This window comes from Myripristis murdjan, chromosome 13 (assembly GCF_902150065.1).
Source record: "Myripristis murdjan chromosome 13, fMyrMur1.1, whole genome shotgun sequence".
Taxonomy (NCBI): domain Eukaryota; kingdom Metazoa; phylum Chordata; class Actinopteri; order Holocentriformes; family Holocentridae; genus Myripristis; species Myripristis murdjan.
Window position 1 is genome coordinate 6,062,641 of NC_043992.1, and position 19,713 is coordinate 6,082,353.

The 19,713-nt window shown below is 44.7% G+C and overlaps 1 protein-coding gene across 1 annotated transcript; it reads right to left on the bottom strand.

The window, feature by feature from the left end:
* Positions 1-530: 530 nt before the first annotated feature.
* On the bottom strand, positions 531-18,881 carry iws1 (interacts with SUPT6H, CTD assembly factor 1). Its single transcript, XM_030067170.1, has 15 exons — positions 18,654-18,881; positions 17,559-17,644; positions 14,006-14,693; positions 13,231-13,296; positions 12,448-12,658; positions 12,207-12,264; positions 11,752-11,861; positions 11,295-11,445; positions 11,118-11,200; positions 10,173-10,302; positions 9,340-9,457; positions 9,005-9,116; positions 5,489-5,545; positions 5,013-5,124; positions 531-1,744 (listed from the first exon to the last, which is right to left on the bottom strand). Exons 1-15 carry the CDS (start codon positions 18,694-18,696, stop codon positions 1,619-1,621), a joined length of 2,151 nt encoding a protein of 716 aa, XP_029923030.1. The 5' UTR covers positions 18,697-18,881; the 3' UTR covers positions 531-1,618.
* Between the last annotated feature and the right edge of the window lie 832 nt (positions 18,882-19,713).

Sequence of the window (19,713 nt, forward strand, 5' to 3'; positions counted from 1 at the left end):
CCCAGGGGTGCGAGTAGCAACAACCTGCCTGGGGAAGATGCATAAACGATGTGTGGGGAAGATGCATAAACGATGTGTGCATGAAAATTAAAAAATTTAGACAAAGAAACACACAAAAAGGTGAAAAAATATAAACTCTAATTTTAATTTTATAGTTTAAAAGAACTCAGGTGACTGGGGAGGGACAGGAGGGGGTAAAGCATGGGGTAAATTATATTTTTGTATTTCATTGCATCTCACTGTGTGAAGCTAAATTCATGTAAATGTATAATGCATGTTACTACTTTAGTGAATAGATGTATATGTTTTATACAGTGTCAATGCAATATTTCTGTTATGTGGTTATAATATGTAATGTCTCCATCATAAAAGCAAATGGGAGAAAAGCCAATTAAAAAAAAAAAAAAAAAATGAAGTCACAAAAAAGAATCTCAATACTTGACTGTAAATGTCTGAGTAAATGTTCTTGGTTTCTTTGCACCTCCAGCAGCTGAAATGACTATAAATAATGACGTCATGAGAGCAGGGCGGTGAGTCGAACCCTCTTTATTATGAAAAGTATCATTTGTTCCAGAGCGGTGCAGACAGACGGGCTGCCTCCACACAGCAAAAACTCAAATAACATCACAGCTGAAGTCAGATCTGAGAAACTCCGGACCGTCTGAACGCGGCAGGAGCCTGAGACGCCGGACGGCACGCGGCCTCCACCTGTTCACACCTGCGGGACGAGATCCGACCTGAACCTGAGCGCTGCCGGCTGTGTGAAGTCAGCCCCGCACACAGTTACTCCTGCTCTCTGTACAGCGTCTACAGGAGCAGAGCGGGGACAAAAACCACCAGCCTGTAACATCCCAACACACCAGACACCAGGAGGGGGGAGGGAGGGAAGGGAGGGAGGTGTCAGGTTCACGTCCCTTTCAATCCAGGCAGTAAATGTCCTTCCCAAGTCAAACAGCACGACTTTTGGCGTGAGAAGGTTGTGGAGTCTGAGTTTCTATTCACACAGCGGCCTTATTTGATTTGCGTCATATGGACGCAGGAATCTGGTGTCCATCCAGGTTTCAAAGGGTTAAAATGTTCACCATCATCATCGTTTACACGGCTTTAGCTAAATTTAGCAGGCGGCTCCGTTAGACTTCCCTCCAAACCAAGTTCACAGCTAACACCGTGAGCCTAGCTGGAAATAAAGCTAACATAATTGATTTCTAACATTAATAACCTGGTAGGAGATGAAGTTAATGTAGATCTTGTTGATTTGCGATAAAGCTAATGTAGCTGAGTGCTAACACTGGCTAACATTATGGATCACCATCAGTTCAGTGGATCTTCTCTCTCTAGTTACAATCATTATTTATCAGTACATCAGACTTTTCTCTTATTCCAACCTGCTCGTTTGTAAATCAAATATGGTTGCTGTATGAACAGAGCAAATTGTATGTAAATGGACTGAACAATTTGCAGCACATATTTACACTGTAAAACAGGTGATTTGAGCCAGCAGGCGGACCTGGAGCCGGGAGGGGAGGGGAGGGAGAAGGACTGGGCAGAACTGTGGGATTGTTGCAGAGCAAAACATTAAAAAGAAAAAAAAAGTGAATAAATCCTAAGGAGATAAAACTCAGAGCGGCATCCGGTTGCCCTCCACGCTGATCTTGACAGCGTGACCCGTCTTCGTCAGGCGGCGGATGTCTGCGAAGCGACGCATCTGCTTATCGACGCGAGATAGCCCTTTCTTCACCGGACCCTGCGGAGAGAGGAAGGAGGGTGTTACTGCCAGGCGGCGAGATGAAGGACATGGACACTCTCCCACAGCCATGCAGGGGGCGCCAGCGCCACCCAGAGGGAACAGGAGGATTCAGCAGTGACACTAAGTAGCCTTCAACCAGCTGTGGCTGCCACCTGTCTGTATAACTGTAAGGTAATACAGCGTCAGTGTTAGATATTAAAGTGTAAATATTAGTCACTGTATAAAATGACCTCTGGGATGATCACAGCCTCATGAAACTTGACAGCCACAAACTAGAGCTGAATTCAAAAAACAAAAACCGCCATTCAAGCTGTTCAAGCATGTAAAAACAAAACAAAACAAAAAAAACTATACAAATTGTCTCCGGTTGAAATTCACTCAACGTTACTGACTGATTTTTAACGTTGTGGGTCTGTGTTCTTTTGCTGAAAAGTATCTGTAAACGTTACTTTTGTGAAATGACCTCCAACATGGCTGCCAGAGGGTGGGTTGGCCCTCTGTTACAGAAATGAGCGCATTCACCATCCCATAATGTATTAGAGGTAAAACGTATTACTGTGAGCAGACACGGGCGTGCAGCTCTGACCCAGTATTCCTGACAGGAGGAGCTGTGGCTGAGGTTACTGAGTCTGGACAAACGTTTAATGTGGTTAAGATGTGGGTACAGATTTCAGAGCAACTTCCAGCTACTGCCAGGAATGGGGGTGGGGGAAAAAAATTACAATGCCACACTGGTCATGCAAGTATGACTTCCTGCCCCCTAGCAGTGAAAGACGGTACTACAAGAGCACTGTATCTGGTCAGCACTGCTGTGGGTCAGGTCCCACCACCACCTCAGAGCACTGTGTCACCCATAAAAGCTTCCACTAGAAGGTAACTGGTAATCCATTACTGACACAGGACACAGCACGCAGGTGTCATTTCCCTGTCCAGCGCCCCCTTGTGGAAGCTTGTGGGAACATTTAGTGAGCAGTCTGATAAACTTAAACTTAACCGCTAAGCTTTTAACTGACATGCTAAATTGGTTTAATGTCTACAGCACAAATGTCTTTGTATGAAGGTGCCGCTCTCAAATCAAACTTTACAGGTATCGTTGAAAGTTTACAAAATGTGGATTTTCAAATACAACACCTAACAAAACCAAACTGGAACACTGTGTAATGATGGACACAGTCTGTTCTTCAAGCACATCCTGTTCTGCAACTTTTACTTCCAGTTCAATTCTTCCTGGTTTGAAATACGCTGCTCTAAACAAATAAGCCTCATGTAGTTTTATAGCTGGAAGAAACAAATATGTTCAACACGATCAAGTTTCAGCACTGAGGTGAGATTTTTGAACTTTGTTATTTACCGACTTATTTGGAAGTAGCCCGTGAACCAACCTTTCCATCCAACCTCTGATGCCCTGCTCAGGTCAATCTGTTTCCACCAATCAGCATTAAGCCTTTAACCGAATCAGGTGTGAGTAGAGCTGGAAACTAAAACTTGGAGGACAGGTGGTCCCTGAGGACTGGTGCACGACCACGGGTCAGCGTGCAGTCACAGGATGAATCCTCCCACTTCATTTCCACGCCACAGAATTCTCCATATCCCAAAATGACCAGGAATGTGTGTGTGTGTGTGTGTGTGTGTGTGTGTGTGTGTGTGCGTAGAGGTTAATCAAGGTCCCAGGTTACTGAACACCCCTGCAACACCTCACACTGCACAGCAGACCAACACATGCAGGAGACTTACTGCCCCCTGCAGGCGGCAGCGGGCACTACAGGGGCATTCGGTTTCCCTCCACGCTGATCTTCACCGCTCCCTGCAGGCGGCGCCGCTTCCTCTCCTCAGCGAAGCGCCGTTTGTGCTTCTCCAGCAGGCTGATGCCTTTCCTAAAGCCGCTCTACGGAGGACCAATCACAGCTCAGCTGCTGACCTCACTTCCTGACAGACAGCTACAGCTCCGCCCACCTGGACAGTTTCCAGCAGCTGAGCCTTTCATATGTTTTCTACGTCAGTGATTCCTCTGTGTAAGTCTCTCTGAGTGTATTAGGCCAGGGATGTTTCAACATTTTCATGCTCCAGATCCCCAAGTTGTGAAATGGTTTTGCTATCAGGACCGTGACTTGAAAAGATATTTTGGTGTGTAGTGAGTATTTAATTGTTTATATCATATTTGACCTAACAAGCCTTTTTTGGGCGCTTTTGGATGCTTTTTGAAAGGAAATTCTGAGGCAAATTCTGCATTTCTGAATTGACCTCGAGGTCTTCCAGGTCCTGGTTCACCACATTGAGTTGACTGGAGGTCAGCTGGACTGTTGGTAGATTCTTTAAGACATTTCACTTCTCATCCAGGAAGCCTCTTCTCAGTTCTGCCGTTTGTCTGTTCAGAGCTGAGGAAGCTTCCTGGATCAGAAGTGAAACTCCAAAGATCTCCAAGAATCTACCAACACGTCCAGCCGACCTCCAGTCAACTCCATGTGGATGCATTTCTGAACTGAATTTTATATACACATTTTTTGCCCACTAACAGTGGAAATAAATGGGATTTTTGCACTGGGTGAAACACTTTAAGTAGAGAAGACAAAACTATTTATGCATCACAAGGATGTTCCTGAAAATTCACTCATAGCTACACTGAATGCCGTGATCAACAATCAACTTCAATGTTTTTGGAGTTTGAGTCAAATTTCAAACTTGGTAACTTTGTTTTTGCAGACAAACGTCTTATTTACTGATCAATTAGAAAGTTTTATAAAAATGTTCTTGTACAGGAAGCACTGGCAAAGTATATCCATGTTCATGTTTTCCATAGCTTCCATTCCATTCGTTTAACTCGCACGGTGGCTGTGTTCCTCACCTCTCCACATTTTATTTGTGTCCCTTTGTTTGTTGCATCCCACGAACTGCAGCTGTCAGTGGTCCAAATTTCATCTAATTACCTAGTGGCTATCTCCAGTAAAACCCTTGAGGTTGACTTTTAATAAAAATGGCAGCTGTTAAATCAAGTGAAAGAAATTTTTATGCAGCAAACATGACTTTTAGAAAATCCAATAATGCTGATTTTACGTGTGTGATTTCAAATTAACTAAACGTTTAAATCAATAACCACTTTAACCACTCAAACATCATATTTCAGACATCCCATTTCAAAAGCATTCAAACCATAAGCATGACCCTAATATTCTGAGAAAAAACTCATAACTTCTGAGATTAAAATGACAAATTTCTGAGAAAAAAAATCTGAACGGTCTTGTTGGTGGGGTGTTTGGGCGTCACTCACCCTGTTGGACTCAACCTCCACGTTCCACTTGGGCCGAACCACGTAGTCCTTGTTGGACGGCATCGGCACCCGAGCTCGGGCACAGAAACCGGGGTCGCCAGGCCGCAGGGCCCTGAGCAAACACACATCATTATTAATCCATCATCCTCATTAATGCTTGGACTGTTTCCTTTTTTTCCCCAAAACGTTTCAACCAAATCCAGTTTAAGAAACCTGAATCACTGAATTCAGGCTGCAGCTAAAGATTATTTGCATTTCTGATGAATCTGTCAGGTACTTTTGTTGATGAATCCATTATGAGTGTGCACATGAAGTGATGAAAATAAGGCCAAAGTGAACAAAGTGGGGAAGTGATCAGAGTCCAAAGTGATTCAACCAGCAGCCAAAAACCAAGTATTAATTTGTTTTTACTTGATCAGTGACTCAAACCAACTGATCGATCGATTGATCATTTCAGCACTAAAAGGCAAACTTACTTTTCTTCCCCAGTCAGCTGTTTCTCCAGGTCTCTGCGAGGAGTCTGACCGCCCGAACTGAGAGGAGAGAGAGAGAGAGAGCGAGAGAGCAAGTTAGTTTTAGGTTGTACATGAACAGCTACAGTGAACTGACAGTCTCAGCTCACAGCTGTTAGTTGCCATGACAACACAGCATCTGGCCATGCTCACATTACACCCCATAATAAGCCCGACTGTGGCTTCACTCCGGCTGGGAAACTAAACGTTTAACCAGCCAGCTCCACGACTTGTACGAGGAGCGTACGTAAGTTTTGTCTCGGTGCATCTCGTTTCGTATGAAACTTGTGATGTCATTTATTCTGTGATAATTCTGCTCTGGTGTGTAATCTGGTGTGTAATCCAGCAGCAGGCCCCTCCTCCCCGCCGTCTCATCGCCCCGCTGGCATTTTCATCATGTTTACTGCAAACTAACTTCACAACCATCAGACACATGACGCAAATAAGCATATAAAGATGAGAGATAAATTAAACTAAATTAAACTAACCTAATTGATTTGACTGTAAATTTATGTTTAACAAAATCTCGATTAAGGGAAGGGCTATTATCTTTATTATAAAATGAAAAATAATAAAATTATTACTAAATAATGAAAACTCAAGTGTGAAAAAATCATTTTTGTTCACTGAAATAAAAATGAAAACAAATCTTAACAACAAAAAAGATTAACTGAGATAGTTTTGTAAACACACAAAACAAATTAAAAATATATATATACAGAGAGAGAAAATGTCTTTAATTTTTGTCTGTCAGTTTATTTGGTTGTTCATGTGTTCTCAGTGAAGACTTTTTGTTTTTATAAATGGTTTGATGTTTCGTTGAATTTTTAGAACTCAATATTTTTCCTAACCTTAACCCTAACACTGACACAAAACTAAAACAAAGCATTTTCAAGAAATAACGACTCAATGAAACTCCCCCCAGAGTTAACAAAAAAGGAAGCCAACGAATGAGACATCTTGCTTCTGTCCCATCTCTAGTGACAGCTGCATGTGTGTTACATCAGGAGGGAGGTGCATGATGGGAGGCTCATCATGTGTGATGCCAGCGTCAGGAAGGGGACAGAGACAGAGTTTAGTGACAGTTTAGTGACAGTGAAGGCTTTTGCACACCGAGTCTGTATTTTTCCTGAGCATTCTTGTTAAAAATCTGTCCGCAAACGGTCACGCAAGGAAACCTTGCCCACTGAGTCTGAAGCGTTTTATCATTTTAGCATTTGCCAAAATTCAAACACTGGTTGCATCCAATCTTGAGAAGGTGTGAGGAGCAGCGAGGAGGTCAACGGGCCAGACCCAAACTGGAATCCTGGGAAAAGTGGCACCAGATGATCACCACAGAAACCGAAGGGTCTCATTTCAGTTTCAGCCGCAACACATGGAGCAGATTCAGACCAACAGCTGTCCTGGGATCAGTCTGTTCAGCACATTTTTCTGCAGAGCCCTTTCCACTGTGGTGCCGATCGCTCCGCGGTCTGGTCCCGTCCATGCAGCCAGCAGGAAGTAGGAAGTGAGCGGTTAAAGTCCGCAGACCCAGCACCGACTAACTCCTGCAGAGCTAAAGACCGAGGGGTTTCAGTTCCTCTGGACGCCACTTTGTGTGTCGACACCTCAGTATTTTCAGTTTTTAGTGGACCTGTCCTGTTGTGTGTTGGATCCCCACCGCTGCCAGCTCTCTCACTGTATATCACATAACGTCCTCATTTGGTCAAACAGCGTTGATTTGGCGTTGGACATTGTCCTCTGTCCAGACAGCGAGCAGAGTCCTGATGTCTTCATTTGACCAGGACGGCTGCTTGTTCTGTTTTTCTTTCCTGTTACTTTTCTGCCACAAAGCGAGCTGCTGCACTGACATCTGTGCTGATCAGCTGCACCGTCACCCCACCCACCACCAGGTAAGCCACGCCCACTAGCCTTAGCTCCGCCTCAGAGCTGGGTCAGCCCTGTCTGGCCCATAGGGATTTTCTGAACGATCAGCAGCTGGAAACTGGGCGGGACAGCCCCACTGAGGAGCCAGCAGAGTCTGTCATTGTTCAGTTTATTATCAGTTTATTAAAAACAGAAAATTGAACCTGTTCTGAAAATTGTGACGGGCTAAAGTGTCGGAGTCGGCGTGTAAACGTGCTCAACACAACGTGAGGTCGTCTTTCTTTTTAAACGTGCAACGGTTTTGGAGGAAACATGCGGGCTCGGTGTGCAAAGAGCTTGACTGTGGACATGGAGACAGTCAGAGGACAGACAGACTTCAGAGGAAACAAACCTCGCATGTTGTAAATGTGTGTTGCTCTGTAAAAGGTCTACCTGCGGTTTAGCTGCCATGCACAACCACACACTGCCGTCCTCGCCTCCCAGAAAACTCTTTCAGACCGAACACACACACACGCGCACACACACACACACAAAAAAAAAAAAAACCCAACAAGCCACCACAGTCTGTCTGCAGTGGATTCAGGATTGTGTCTTTCAGCCAAACACTGAGGACTGTTAAAGAGCGAGGCAGTCAAGGCGACACCATGCGGTTTGTTTTATCTGAACCTGATCGGAGGGGAGAAGACGTCAGTTTCCTCAGGCCTCTGCACCTTCGGAGGCTGACTGGGAGGTGAAGGAAGCAAAGAGGGAAAGTGAAGGAGCTGCAGCAGGTGAGGGAGTCAAAATGACAGCAGGTATGATGACAGGATGGAGGGAAGAGAGAGGAAGAGCTTAACAGACAGAGAGAAAGGCAAACATGATGGTGGTGATAACTGAAGGTAGAGATGTACATTATATTAGTATATCATGTAATGGTGATAACTAGACATTTCACGCAGTGTTGCACGGGGAAACCTCCACAAATTCACATTTTCCTGTTAGTTTATTTATTGCTTGTAAAAAAAAAAGTGAATTTGTTGGGTTTCTTTGTAATAAAAAAAAATGAATGAGTGAAGTGACGTGATTGGTTTAGGACTGGGGTGAAATCATTCAGGTTATAATGAACCTTCAAAATCAAAATAAACTTTATTGGTATAGCACCTTTAAAAATAAATGTTTTTCTTTCATTTACTCATTTGTTCATTATCAGTTTTAAAAAGAAAACACCGTGTGCAGCTTCAGTCATCAGCCCCATTAGTCTGAAGGTCATTTTTTCTTCTTTGTTATTGTATTTCTTCTTCTTCTTATTGCTTATTTTATTTACTCATAACTGTTTACCCCCCCTCTTTCTTATTTTCTTTTATTCTCTCTTTATTCTCTTTACTGTTTATAGTTATTGTATCACACTGTGTTGGCTAACATCTCAAAAGAATAAAATGAAAAAAAGAATCAAAGAAAAAAAAAATAATAAAAGGTTTCATGTTTACAAAATGAGACAAGACCAAGTGAAGACAAAAGTCATATTTGACGACTTTTCCAGGACTATCAGTTAATTGATAAGGCAGATTATCGCTGAGTAGAAGCTCTTCTGTATGGATCAATAAATCTTCACGAGTCGGGGTCAGGGTCTCATACCTGAGCCGTCGTCTCTGAGGCATCTGCTGGTCCAGGTCTCTCTGCTGCCGCTCCTCTCGGGTCATTCCTTTGTAGTTTGACGTCAGGCCAAAGATCGGCCGTGACCACTCATCTGCACACAGGAGAGGAGATCAACGCCTGCAACGTGTTCATCTGAACACTTTCTGACATTTGACTAAAAGAAACAACGCATTACACATGAATAAAGCCACAGCAACCATTACTGCCCTTTTACTGCTGACTGAACAACAAAGCGACATTATAATTATGAAAACTTGTATTTGCTTAAATTCTTTCCTTTTCGACTTAAAAGAGTCCGAGTTAGAGCGTCTTACTGATGAGTTTGAGGGCCAGGTCTTTGTTGGAGCGAGACTCTTTGGGGTGTTTGTACAGGAACATGACGGCCCGGCCGATCCCGCTGTGCTTCAGAGTCTCCTGACTCACACTGGGCAGCTGCAAGGCCAACACACACACACACACACACACACACACACAGACACACAGACACACACAGACACACACAGACACACAGACACACACACACAGAGAGAGAGAGAGAGAGAGACACTATGTTAAAACAGGCAGAACGATATCACCTCATATCAATCATTTTCAGTGAAAATGAAAATTATGATGACAGGACAGTGTGTTTACTGACCTCCTGCAGGTGGCAGGACGGTGCGTTTACTGACCTCCTGCATATGGCAGGACGGTGCGTTTACTGACCTCCTGCATATGGCAGGACGGTGCGTTTACTGACTTCCTGCATGCGGCAGGACGGTGCGTTTACTGACCTCCTGCATATGGCAGGACGGTGCGTTTACTGACCTCCTGCATATGGCAGGACGGTGCGTTTACTGACCTCCTGCATGCGGCAGGACCGTGCGTTTACTGACCTCCTGCATGCGGCAGGACCGTGCGTTTACTGACCTCCTGCATGTGGCAGGAAGGTGCGTTTACTGACCTCCTGAATGCGGCAGGACGGTGCGTTTACAGACCTCCGGCATGCGGCAGGACGGTGCGTTTACAGACCTCCTGCATGTGGCAGGATGGTGTGTTTACTGACCTCCTGCAGGTGGCAGGATGGTGTGTTTACTGACCTCCTGCAGGTGGCAGGATGGTGTGTTTACTGACCTCCTGCAGGTGGCAGGATGGTGTGTTTACTGACCTCCTGCAGGATGCGGAGCAGCTCCTCTCTGATCCGCAGAGCAGGCAGACTCTTGTCTGGCAGAGGACTGATCCACTCCTTGATGGCCGACATCACGCCGCTGTCGATGAACGTCTCCTTCAGGTCCTGTCTGAGAGAGCGGGTTTGTTTGAACTCGGGTCAGATTGCTGGGTGTCGCCCTGACACAGGTCTGAAATCTGTCCTGTCTGTCTCTCGGTGTTTATCACATTAAATTTGCAAATGAGGTTTTCAGAATTTCACAATAATCTGTATGGTAATTTTGATTGGCTGTTGATGGCCGATATGAAAACCAGTCAGACTCCAAACGGTTGAGTGTGCAGGGCCATGTTTCTGATAACATGCCCCGTAACATTCCCTTTTCAGTCGATTTGCATTTTATTTATTCTTACAGAGAGACAGAGGGTTGTGTGGTTGTGAAGGGTGTGTTGCCTACAATTTCAATTTCAGTTCTATTGGATTCAAGAGTTTGTGAAAGGAATCGGAGTAAGTAAAGAAATCTGATCCAGCATCATTGATCTGACCTATAAATATATCATTTTGATCAGCTGTATTTTCTTTTCTTCAATTTTTTTGGCAGGGAGACAGCTAATTTTCTGTTGTTTTTTTTTTAAATGTTCTGTTTTATTGGTGCATTTTTTTACTACCATAACGTTAATTAAACAATTACCAAATGTTAATTCAAAGCAAGGTGTGCTTTGCGTTGGCGTTTCTCATACTTTTAATTTGGACAGGACAATTTTCAAATTTGGCGTTGGCGTCCTTAATTACTGATAATTGCTATTGTTATCGACCCTGAAGTATCAATATCTGTAGACGCCTGGCAGTGAGCTCTGGGTGCCCTGGTTTAAAATGTGATATGTGCAGGTGAGTAAGATGGCGAGTTGTGGCCTGAGGTGATAAAAGGGAAACAGAAGTGAGAGTTACTTCTTGAGGTGCATCACCACCGTGGACAGCAGACTGAGCTTCTTCAGCGCCGGCTTCTTCTGGCTGTTCAGGGTTCGGTCCTCCTAAAGGCAAACACAACAGGAAGTCAGGACCGCGGTCTGAACGCACGCGCCAGCTGGGTTTTTGTTCTAAACAGGAAGGGGGCGGGGCTCCGACCTCTGCCGCCTCGTTCATCTTGACGATCATGGCGCTGACGACGTCGTCGGCGTCGCTGATGAACGTGCCTCCGTCTCGGTTCCTCCTCCTCCGGCCGCTCTGCGCTTTCTTACGAGCCAGCATGATGTCAAAGTCGGACATGAAGCTCATGCTGCACAGACACACACACACACAGATTTACGGTTTGGTTCATGTCATTTGTTGTTTGTGACGTCTGTATGTAAAAATATGTAGGGGACAGAATTATTTTCATAACAAGGAAAGCAATATAATAATGATTTGTGATCACATCTGGGTTTAGTTTTCTTTTTCTTTAAAATACACAAATCAGAGGCAGAGAGAAAGACCCAAAGACACATTTTAATACCAGGTGGAGACAGGGCCTCTGATAGTTACATCAGACTCTGTGTGTGTGTGTCTCCATATAAACCGTGCTGGAGTGTGTGTGGCTGCGTACTCTTTGCCGCTGCGGTCAATGCCCTCGTCGGAGTCGGACTCCTCCTCCGCCTGTTGCCTCTGCTCCTTCGACTGCTCCTTCTCGCCCTCCAGCTCCTCCTGGTTGAAGCCCTGCAGGAGGAGACCACCTCCCAAAATTAACCCTTTAAACCCCCAGAGGATCCATGTGATTTCTTTCAAGAACGTGGGAGAAAGGGCAATGAGCAACTTCACAGTTAACAGTTTCCTGTAACATCATTTGAAATATGGTATTTATTAATCCAGGTTTCTGGACATTTTCCCCAAGTTTGCCCTCGAAATGAAACAAATTGTTCCCTGAAGTTTTGTTTAATTCTCACCAGCGTGTCAGTCGTGTTGTGTGTGACGGACAGATGGAAGTTGGCCGATCCAGAGTCTCCAGATCTGACCGGATCATAAAATAAGGACAGGTGGAAGACGTTTTTAATTCCAACTCACCGTGAACTCCTCTTCCTCTTCGTCTCCTGATTCTCCAAAGATGTCTGCAATCATTTTCCTGGGAAACAGAGAAGTGAACCATGAGTCTGCAGGCTGACAGAAACTCTCACTGACAGCCTCTCTCTGAGCCCTCCAGACTCTGGAGTTCTGCTCATCTGGGGAAAGACAGTTAGCTAGCGTGCTGACAAAAGCCTCACAAGGCAGTGAGCCGGTTCGGTTAAACTGCTCTGACAGAACTCACTCCTCCTCATCGTCGCCTGAGTCGCTGTCGCTGCCAAACAACGTCTTCTCGTCCTTCTTCCCGGCTGCGGCCTTCCTCCTCTCCTCCTCCTCGTCGTCCTCGCTGGCGGAGCCCAGCTCCCTCAGCTTGGCGGCCATGCTCTTATCGGGACCGTCCGAGCCGCCGTCGCTGTCCGAGTTGTCGTCGTCCGACACTGCCCGGCTCCTCTTCACTGCAGAGGGAAACCAGGCACATGATGAAGACGCTGATCACAAGTAATGACACGTCGTTATCTAAATATGAACATCTGTGATATTAAGATCTCAAGAGGAATCAATATGGATGGTATCAAATTTAGTGCTGGGGGTTAGCCTTCTGTTCTCCTCAGCATCTGGACTCTGAAGAGACGTTGCTGTGACACATTTCATTCATAAATTTATAAACTCAGAATTTTCTAGTTTTTTATTTTCAAATGTACGTTTATTTATATTTATTTATATTCCCCTCCCTCTCCTGGCTCCATAACGTTTCACCCCTACAGTGGCCGTGGTACTCCTCTGTAGAAATTTGCTTTTCATGCTGATACCAGTATTTTGATTTCATTCACTGGAGTGACCAACTGCAGTTCCCACCACCGTGTTCACTGACGAATTAAAACCCATCACCCACAATTCATATTCACCGTTCACTGACGTCAATAAATGAGGACACATAAATGAGGAAGTGTGCCAAAAACCCAGAAAACGCATCATCGCATGTTTGAGATGATTCCGTTATGCGATCGATGACGACAGAAGGTCTTACCTGGTCTGTCGGCCTTCTCCTCATCTTCATCCTCACTGTCTGACAGGATGGCCTTCTTCCTCTTCACTGCGCGCACACACACACACACACAGCAAGATTATGATTAAAACACACACACACACAACAGATGTTTGAGAATGCGAGTGTGTATTTGAAGGTCTCAGCTCCAGCATGAGATTTCAACCACATGAATGCTGATCATTTTTCAAGTTATATCAATGAACGACAAACCTTGAGTCAAACCGATGACTTTTACAGGCCTTTTACTCTCCTTTTTGTTTGTTTGGTTGTTTTTCATTTTATTCATGAGCGGTAACCTGAAGTAACCCGGCTCCTTAAAGAGCCTCAGCCACGACTCTCACACACTAAACATCAAATTCAAGAACACATCGGTGACTGAAGGTCTCGTCTGATGGCATTCAAACGCTCAAATTTGGCCTGTTTGGGAATTAAATAATAATAACAACAATAATAATAATAATAATAATAATAATAATAATAATAACAACAACAACAATAACAACAATAATAATAAAAAAATAGCAGGTCTCGGGTCACAATTGGGCCTATTGTTTTCATCTGAGAACCACCGCCTGGTCAAGCTGTAGTTCCCATCCATGTCTGTTCAGACTAATATTTGAAAGAATTAAATTTAAAAAAGGCATGCAGTGTATTTTTGCCACTGTGCTGCTGTGTGTAACAGCTGCTCCAGGCGGCTGGATGTCAGCGTGAGCCTGATAACCACCACACGGCTGAGCTGATCTCAGGTCAGTACCTGGCTTGTCGTCGTCATCGTCGCTGTCAGCCTTCTGCTCCCTCCGCTCCTCCTCGCCGTCGCTTCCTAGCGCAGCCTTCGTCCTCCCTCCCTCCTCCTCCTCACTGTCTGACTGCATCACCGCCTTCCACTTCCCCCCTCCTCCCGCCTCCTCCTTCTGTTTCCCAGCATCCTCCTCTTCGTCAGAGTCTATCTGAGCTGCCTTGCGTTTGGCAGTCGTCTCTGTGTCAGAGTCACTGTCGGCGTCAGACCGCCGGCTCGGGGACGCCGCCGGCCGTGGCTTGGCGTCCTCATTCTCTGAGTCGCTGTCGGCGGCCGCCCTGGGCCCCGCCTGCCCCTCCCCCTCCTCCATGTCCGAGGTGCTGCCCCTGCGCTTGGCAGGCGACGATGCCTCCTCCTCGTTGTCGGAGGCGCTGTGTTTGACCGGTGACGACTCCTCGCTCATCCTGCGCTTCTCCGGCGACTCCTCCTCGTCAGAGCCGCTCATCCTGCGTTTGGCCGGAGAGTCGTCGTCGCTGTCCGCCGGCCTCGGGGCTTCCGGCTCAGAGTCGCTGTCGTCATCACGGCGGCGGGGAGCGTCGCCCTCCGAGTCGCTGTCGGCCCCTCGCCGGCCTTCGTTGTCTGAGCCACTGGCCGTCCCGTTGGTGTCCATGCGGCGGGAGGCCTCCTCGCCGTCACTGCCCTCCTCCTGTTGGGAAACAGGTTCAGACTGGATCAGCACAACACGACATCACTCAGAGATCACACAGACGAGCCAACAAGTCACCCTTTTTTATTTTTCAAACACTGAGATTCACATAATTACATCAGCCAGTGATAATCTGACGCGGCTTGATTTTAACCTCTTGGATTAAGGCAAACACACACCATGCGACACACACACTGCAGAGTATTTGCCTGGCATCATCAACCTGGCATCAGACAACCTGTCGTCATGCCGACCAAGGCTGCAGGTTTGTGCTCAACAGGAAGTGAAACAGCCACCAGCAGGATCTTTCACATTCCTCTACGTCTGTTTTTCACAATAAGATGGACAAGAGACACAGAATTAAGCCAGCAGACAGTGAAGTCTGATTTAAAATGGTCTCTCACTACAGGAGAGAGAGTAGCATCTCGGCTGTATCTTACCATCTTTGTTGCAAGATATTAAATTAATCACCTTTTTTTTTTTTTTTTTTTTTTTTTTTTAAATCGGTTAATTGTTTTGAGACATTTTTAAAAGAGTAAAATTTCCAAATTCCCCGTTCCAGCCTCTCAGATGTGAATATTTTGTTCTATTTAGTCTCAATAGTCTTAATATTTAGTCTCTGACAGTAAACCAAATATCTTTGGGCTGTGGACAAAAGACACCTGAGGACGTCACCTTGGCGTGTGGGAAACTGATCAACATTTTTCACCATTTTATGAATGAATTAGTCAGGAAAATAATCCACAGATTAACCGATTATCAAGGTAATTGTTAGTTGCAGCTCTAGACTGAACTTTTTGTCGGTTTGAAACCATATTTTAGGGAATGATGCAGACCAGTGAAAATGAGCCTCCATGATACTGACGGGACTGAAGACACCCCACCCACCAGCAGACTATTTAAAGGTTAGAGGGCCACTCCGGGCCCTCCCTTGACCCGGGGCCCAGGACAAATGACCTGGTGTCCCGTCAGCAGCAGGAATGTGACATTTCCAGTTGCTGGTCACATGAAAAGGTTAGCAGCTAAAGCAGTTTGGTTCAGGTTCGCTTCAGACAGAAGGTTTGAGGTTCACTTTGAGAACTCCAGCTTCAGGCTTTGGTCCTTGTTAACCCCTTAATGTTCCTGCGGCCCTGGTGACATACTGTCTTTGAGAGGCTGAAGAGACCTAATTCCACTGGTCCATCGGTACCAAACATGTCATGCTATCTTGTCAGCAAACAGGCTAAACGTGGCTGCAAAGTTTGGCTAAATTTTGGTCAGGGGGAAAACTGGCAGGATCATTTTCAAATGGATCCCTTGACCTCTGACCTCCAGCTGTGTGAATGAAAATGGGTTCTCTGGGCAGCCACGGCTCTCCCCTTTGCAGACATGCCCACCTTCTGCTAATCCCATGCAGTTTGGGCCACAAACCGTGCAGTCCACATGTGTTCTTGTGGCCTGTTGTAAAATGGTGTGTGTGTGCAGACTGGGGCCTAAACAGTCTTGGAGCTGCATCAGTTGGCTTTGACTGGAAAGCTGAGACTCTTGTGGATTCAATGAGCCACATTTGATTCATGTGTGATGATGTTCACCCTCATAGCAGCCAGTTCACTGCAGGCAGAGCATTTTGTCAAACTGGACGTCACTGTATAAAATGACCTCTAGTGACCTCTAGGAGAATCACAGCCTCATCAAACTTTACAGACACAAACTAGAGAGCGAGGTCGTTCAGAGGAGCTCTGCTTCTCCAGCTAGACTGACAATAAGGGCCAGTTTCTGACACATTTACACAACAGGACGCTCAACATCCAATCAATAAAAAATGCAGTTCTTAGAGAAATCTCCGAATGTCAAAAGTTTTTGACACCAAATCAAAGCATTCATTTTTCTGTGGTGTTCCTCAAGGTCTTGGTGTCCTAATGTGGGATTTTGACCATTTTTATTTGCTCTCCAGTGGTGAAAAATGGTTCAATTCTGCACTAAATCTGTGCAACCCAAAATTACTGCAACAACATGACACACATAACTGAACATGGGAACGGCTTCATACTTTACTACCATCGTAACGTTTTAACCCTTATACACTCTAAATAAAAAAACGGAATAGGCGCCTAACCAAAACACAATGTTTATGTCAGATTTATGACTAGAATAACTTGACACAGAGAGCTGAGCTGCATCTCAAATTGATCTTCAGGTTCCCAGCTCTTGGGTGATGTTCACTTCTTCTACTTGGCTTCTACTGTTGACCTTTAAATCCCCTGTGCTGCCACTAAATGGGTCTAAGTAAAGGGCTGGAACGGTGAGGATCAATTAAAGCCAAACTGCCCTCCAAGTAGAACACTTGTGGAACTGCAGCCGACTCGACAGACTTCATAAATGTTCACTGTTCTGGCCAAAGGGCAGATATTCTTCCATTTATTTATGCTGTTTAATGTTTCCCATGTTGCTTAGTGCTTCCACAGCTGAATTTCTCTCCAGGATGAAGGGAGTTCCCATCCATCAGCTGTGTTTACTTGTCGAGTTTATAATTCAAGATGTAATTAGAAATAGGACTCTCCATGTGGTGATTTCATATAAACTACTTCTTCATGTAACTTGCAGAGAATGTGCTTTATCGTGATTTATATCGTTATGAGATTTACGTCACATCTCACAGCCGAGCTGCCCAACATTGTTAAGAGTTGTGGAAGTGAAAAGGGCGAGGTCAGCCCAGTGAGAGCCGTGATCATCCAGTCAGAAAATGAGGCAACTGGGCTGACCTCCACGTTCAAATACCAAAACACACGCTAGATGACGATTCTACGAGGACCAACGTGGGGGTTTCTCCCGACTCACAACTGGACTCCACTACTTCCTGTTGAAGCGAGCAGGAAGTGACCTCACCTCAGACTGGTGCTTGTCGCTCCGCATCTCCTCCTCGCCGTCTGAGCCGGGATGTTCGTCCTGGACCGGAGTGCCGCCACCATCGTCTGCCGAGGAAACAAGATGACAGACCTGAGCTTTAACGGTTTTTTTTGCAGATTTATGGGAGACATTTAAAGACCTTTACACAGCGAATTATGTGGATTTTTTTAAGTGGTTTCATAAGAAGTTAATTTGTACCGCACCGATCGGCTGTGTAGATCAGGCAGCTTCAGAGCTGCTTACTGTTTCACTTTGACAGAGCCAGGCTAACGACTCCTATAGACTTCAAGTCTTTGTGCTAAGCTAACAGGAAATGCCACCCATAGGAACTGAACCACTGGATGGAAATGGTGTCCAACATCTGGTCTCAGTCTGGGGATTTGAGAAACAGAGTCTTTTGCCTGAATTGTTCCTTCAAAAGTACTCCTTTAAATGCACATGAAAGGGCTTTGAAACCGGATCAAAGTGACTTGATGGCTTGCAGAAACATGAGAGAAAAGGGCTCAAGTATCATAAATGATCAAGTAAGAAATAACACCAAATTTTACAAGAAACGAGTAAAAGATTACAGAAAAGAAGCCGAGAAGTTAGCTTTATGAAATAAGGACGGGTGGACAAGGCAAAAGGTTCAGAAAACTTTATTTTTTATTATTCTAACTATACAATCTACATTATGTTAAAGTACCACTCTTTCTTCTTTGGCTAATGTTCAGGTCTTTCTCTGGGGTGTTTGTTTCATTTCACGTGATTTCCTTGTTTTTGTTTTTGCACTACTTTCTTCAAACTTTTCTCCAATTTCTGAAGAAAAACTAAATCAACCTGCTGAAAACCAGCAGCAGGAGGGCTGAGAGGGTTCGGCAGGACTGGTTTGGACATATCGATGACATTCAGCCGAGTTGATCAGTTATTAATCAGATATTAAATGAAGCAGAAGCGGCGGCTGTAGCCCCGGAATCGCAGCCCGCTGCCCCGCATCGATCAGCCAGGTTATCGTCGTGTTATCGATCAGCCCGCCGTGTGATCCGGACCGAGCGGCCCGGCAGGGAGACAAAGCCGGAACAAACAGTTTCCTACCGGAGTGGCTGCCGGACATGAAGTCGTCTTCTTCTCCGTCCATTTCTCAGACGAAAGAAGCTTCAGCGCCCGAACCCGCCGGCCTGTGCGCCCCGGCCCGCCGAGCCTTCAGAGTAAAGCTCCGAAAAACAACAAAAAAACCGGACTAAAGTGTCGCTGTGTTGACTGAGCTAGCTGCTGTTAGCCCTGTGGATGCTCATCAAAATGGTGTCGTTTTCGTCATATACGCATGTGCGGCGGTCAAGTCGCGCCGCACTGACGTCAGGGGTCAAATTGACGATTGTTGTTGTTGTTTTCTCTCCTTTATTTGATTAAATTCAGGTCATATACGTCAAATATTCATGTCATATACATTTTCCAATTAGACAGTAGTCTGTAAATACACTTAAGAATAAGATTTATATAAAAATAAATTACAATTAGCACAAAAACAAAATGTAGGGAAAACAAACAAACAAACACACAAACAAACAAACAAAGCTTTAGGGTCTGCTTATTATTTGGAGTAAATTTGAAATGTGTAAGTAATTTAATACTTTTTGCCAATTTGTGATTTCTGAGTTTTTAAATATGCAACAGTGGTGAAATGTGTTTTTAATCAGAAAATATATAGATATATAAAATAAGTCAAATGATTTTATGGATATAATAGCTAGCCAAAAATAATAATCAAATGAATTACATTAGATTCATCTGCCGAAACAGTGGGATCACTGCTAGATCATGAGTAATATATCAGGCTTTATGAGCATGAGATGTTTATCTATTTTTTCTTCTTCTTCTTCTTCTTTTTTTTTTTTTTTTTTTTTTTTTTTTTTGAGAAATTATCCTGTAGTCAAACCAAAGAGAAGTAAAACCATCAGCACAGACAAGTCCAACAGTTTCCTCCCTCACAATCACAAAAACAGCGTCTGTTGTCTACAGCTGGGAGGATTGTTTTTAACGATAAATAACATGATAAGTCATTATAAATAATTATAATATAACAATATTATAAATAGTATTTACTGGCATTATAGACATCATCATCATCATTATGTCTGTAAGTGAATGTGACATA

What these genes read in the sequence shown, in the direction of transcription:
- iws1 (XM_030067170.1), bottom strand. Translation starts at nt 18,696, where the DNA reads ATGGACGGAGAAGAAGACGACTTCATGTCCGGCAGCCACTCCG. An exon ending in TCAGGCGACGATGAGGAGGA is followed by an intron (nt 12,265 to 12,447) that starts GTGAGTTCTGTC and finishes TCTGTTTCCCAG; the next exon opens with GAAAATGATTGCAGACATCT. An exon ending in TGGAGGTTGAGTCCAACAGG is followed by an intron (nt 1,745 to 5,012) that starts GTGAGTGACGCC and finishes CTCTCTCCGCAG; the next exon opens with GGTCCGGTGAAGAAAGGGCT.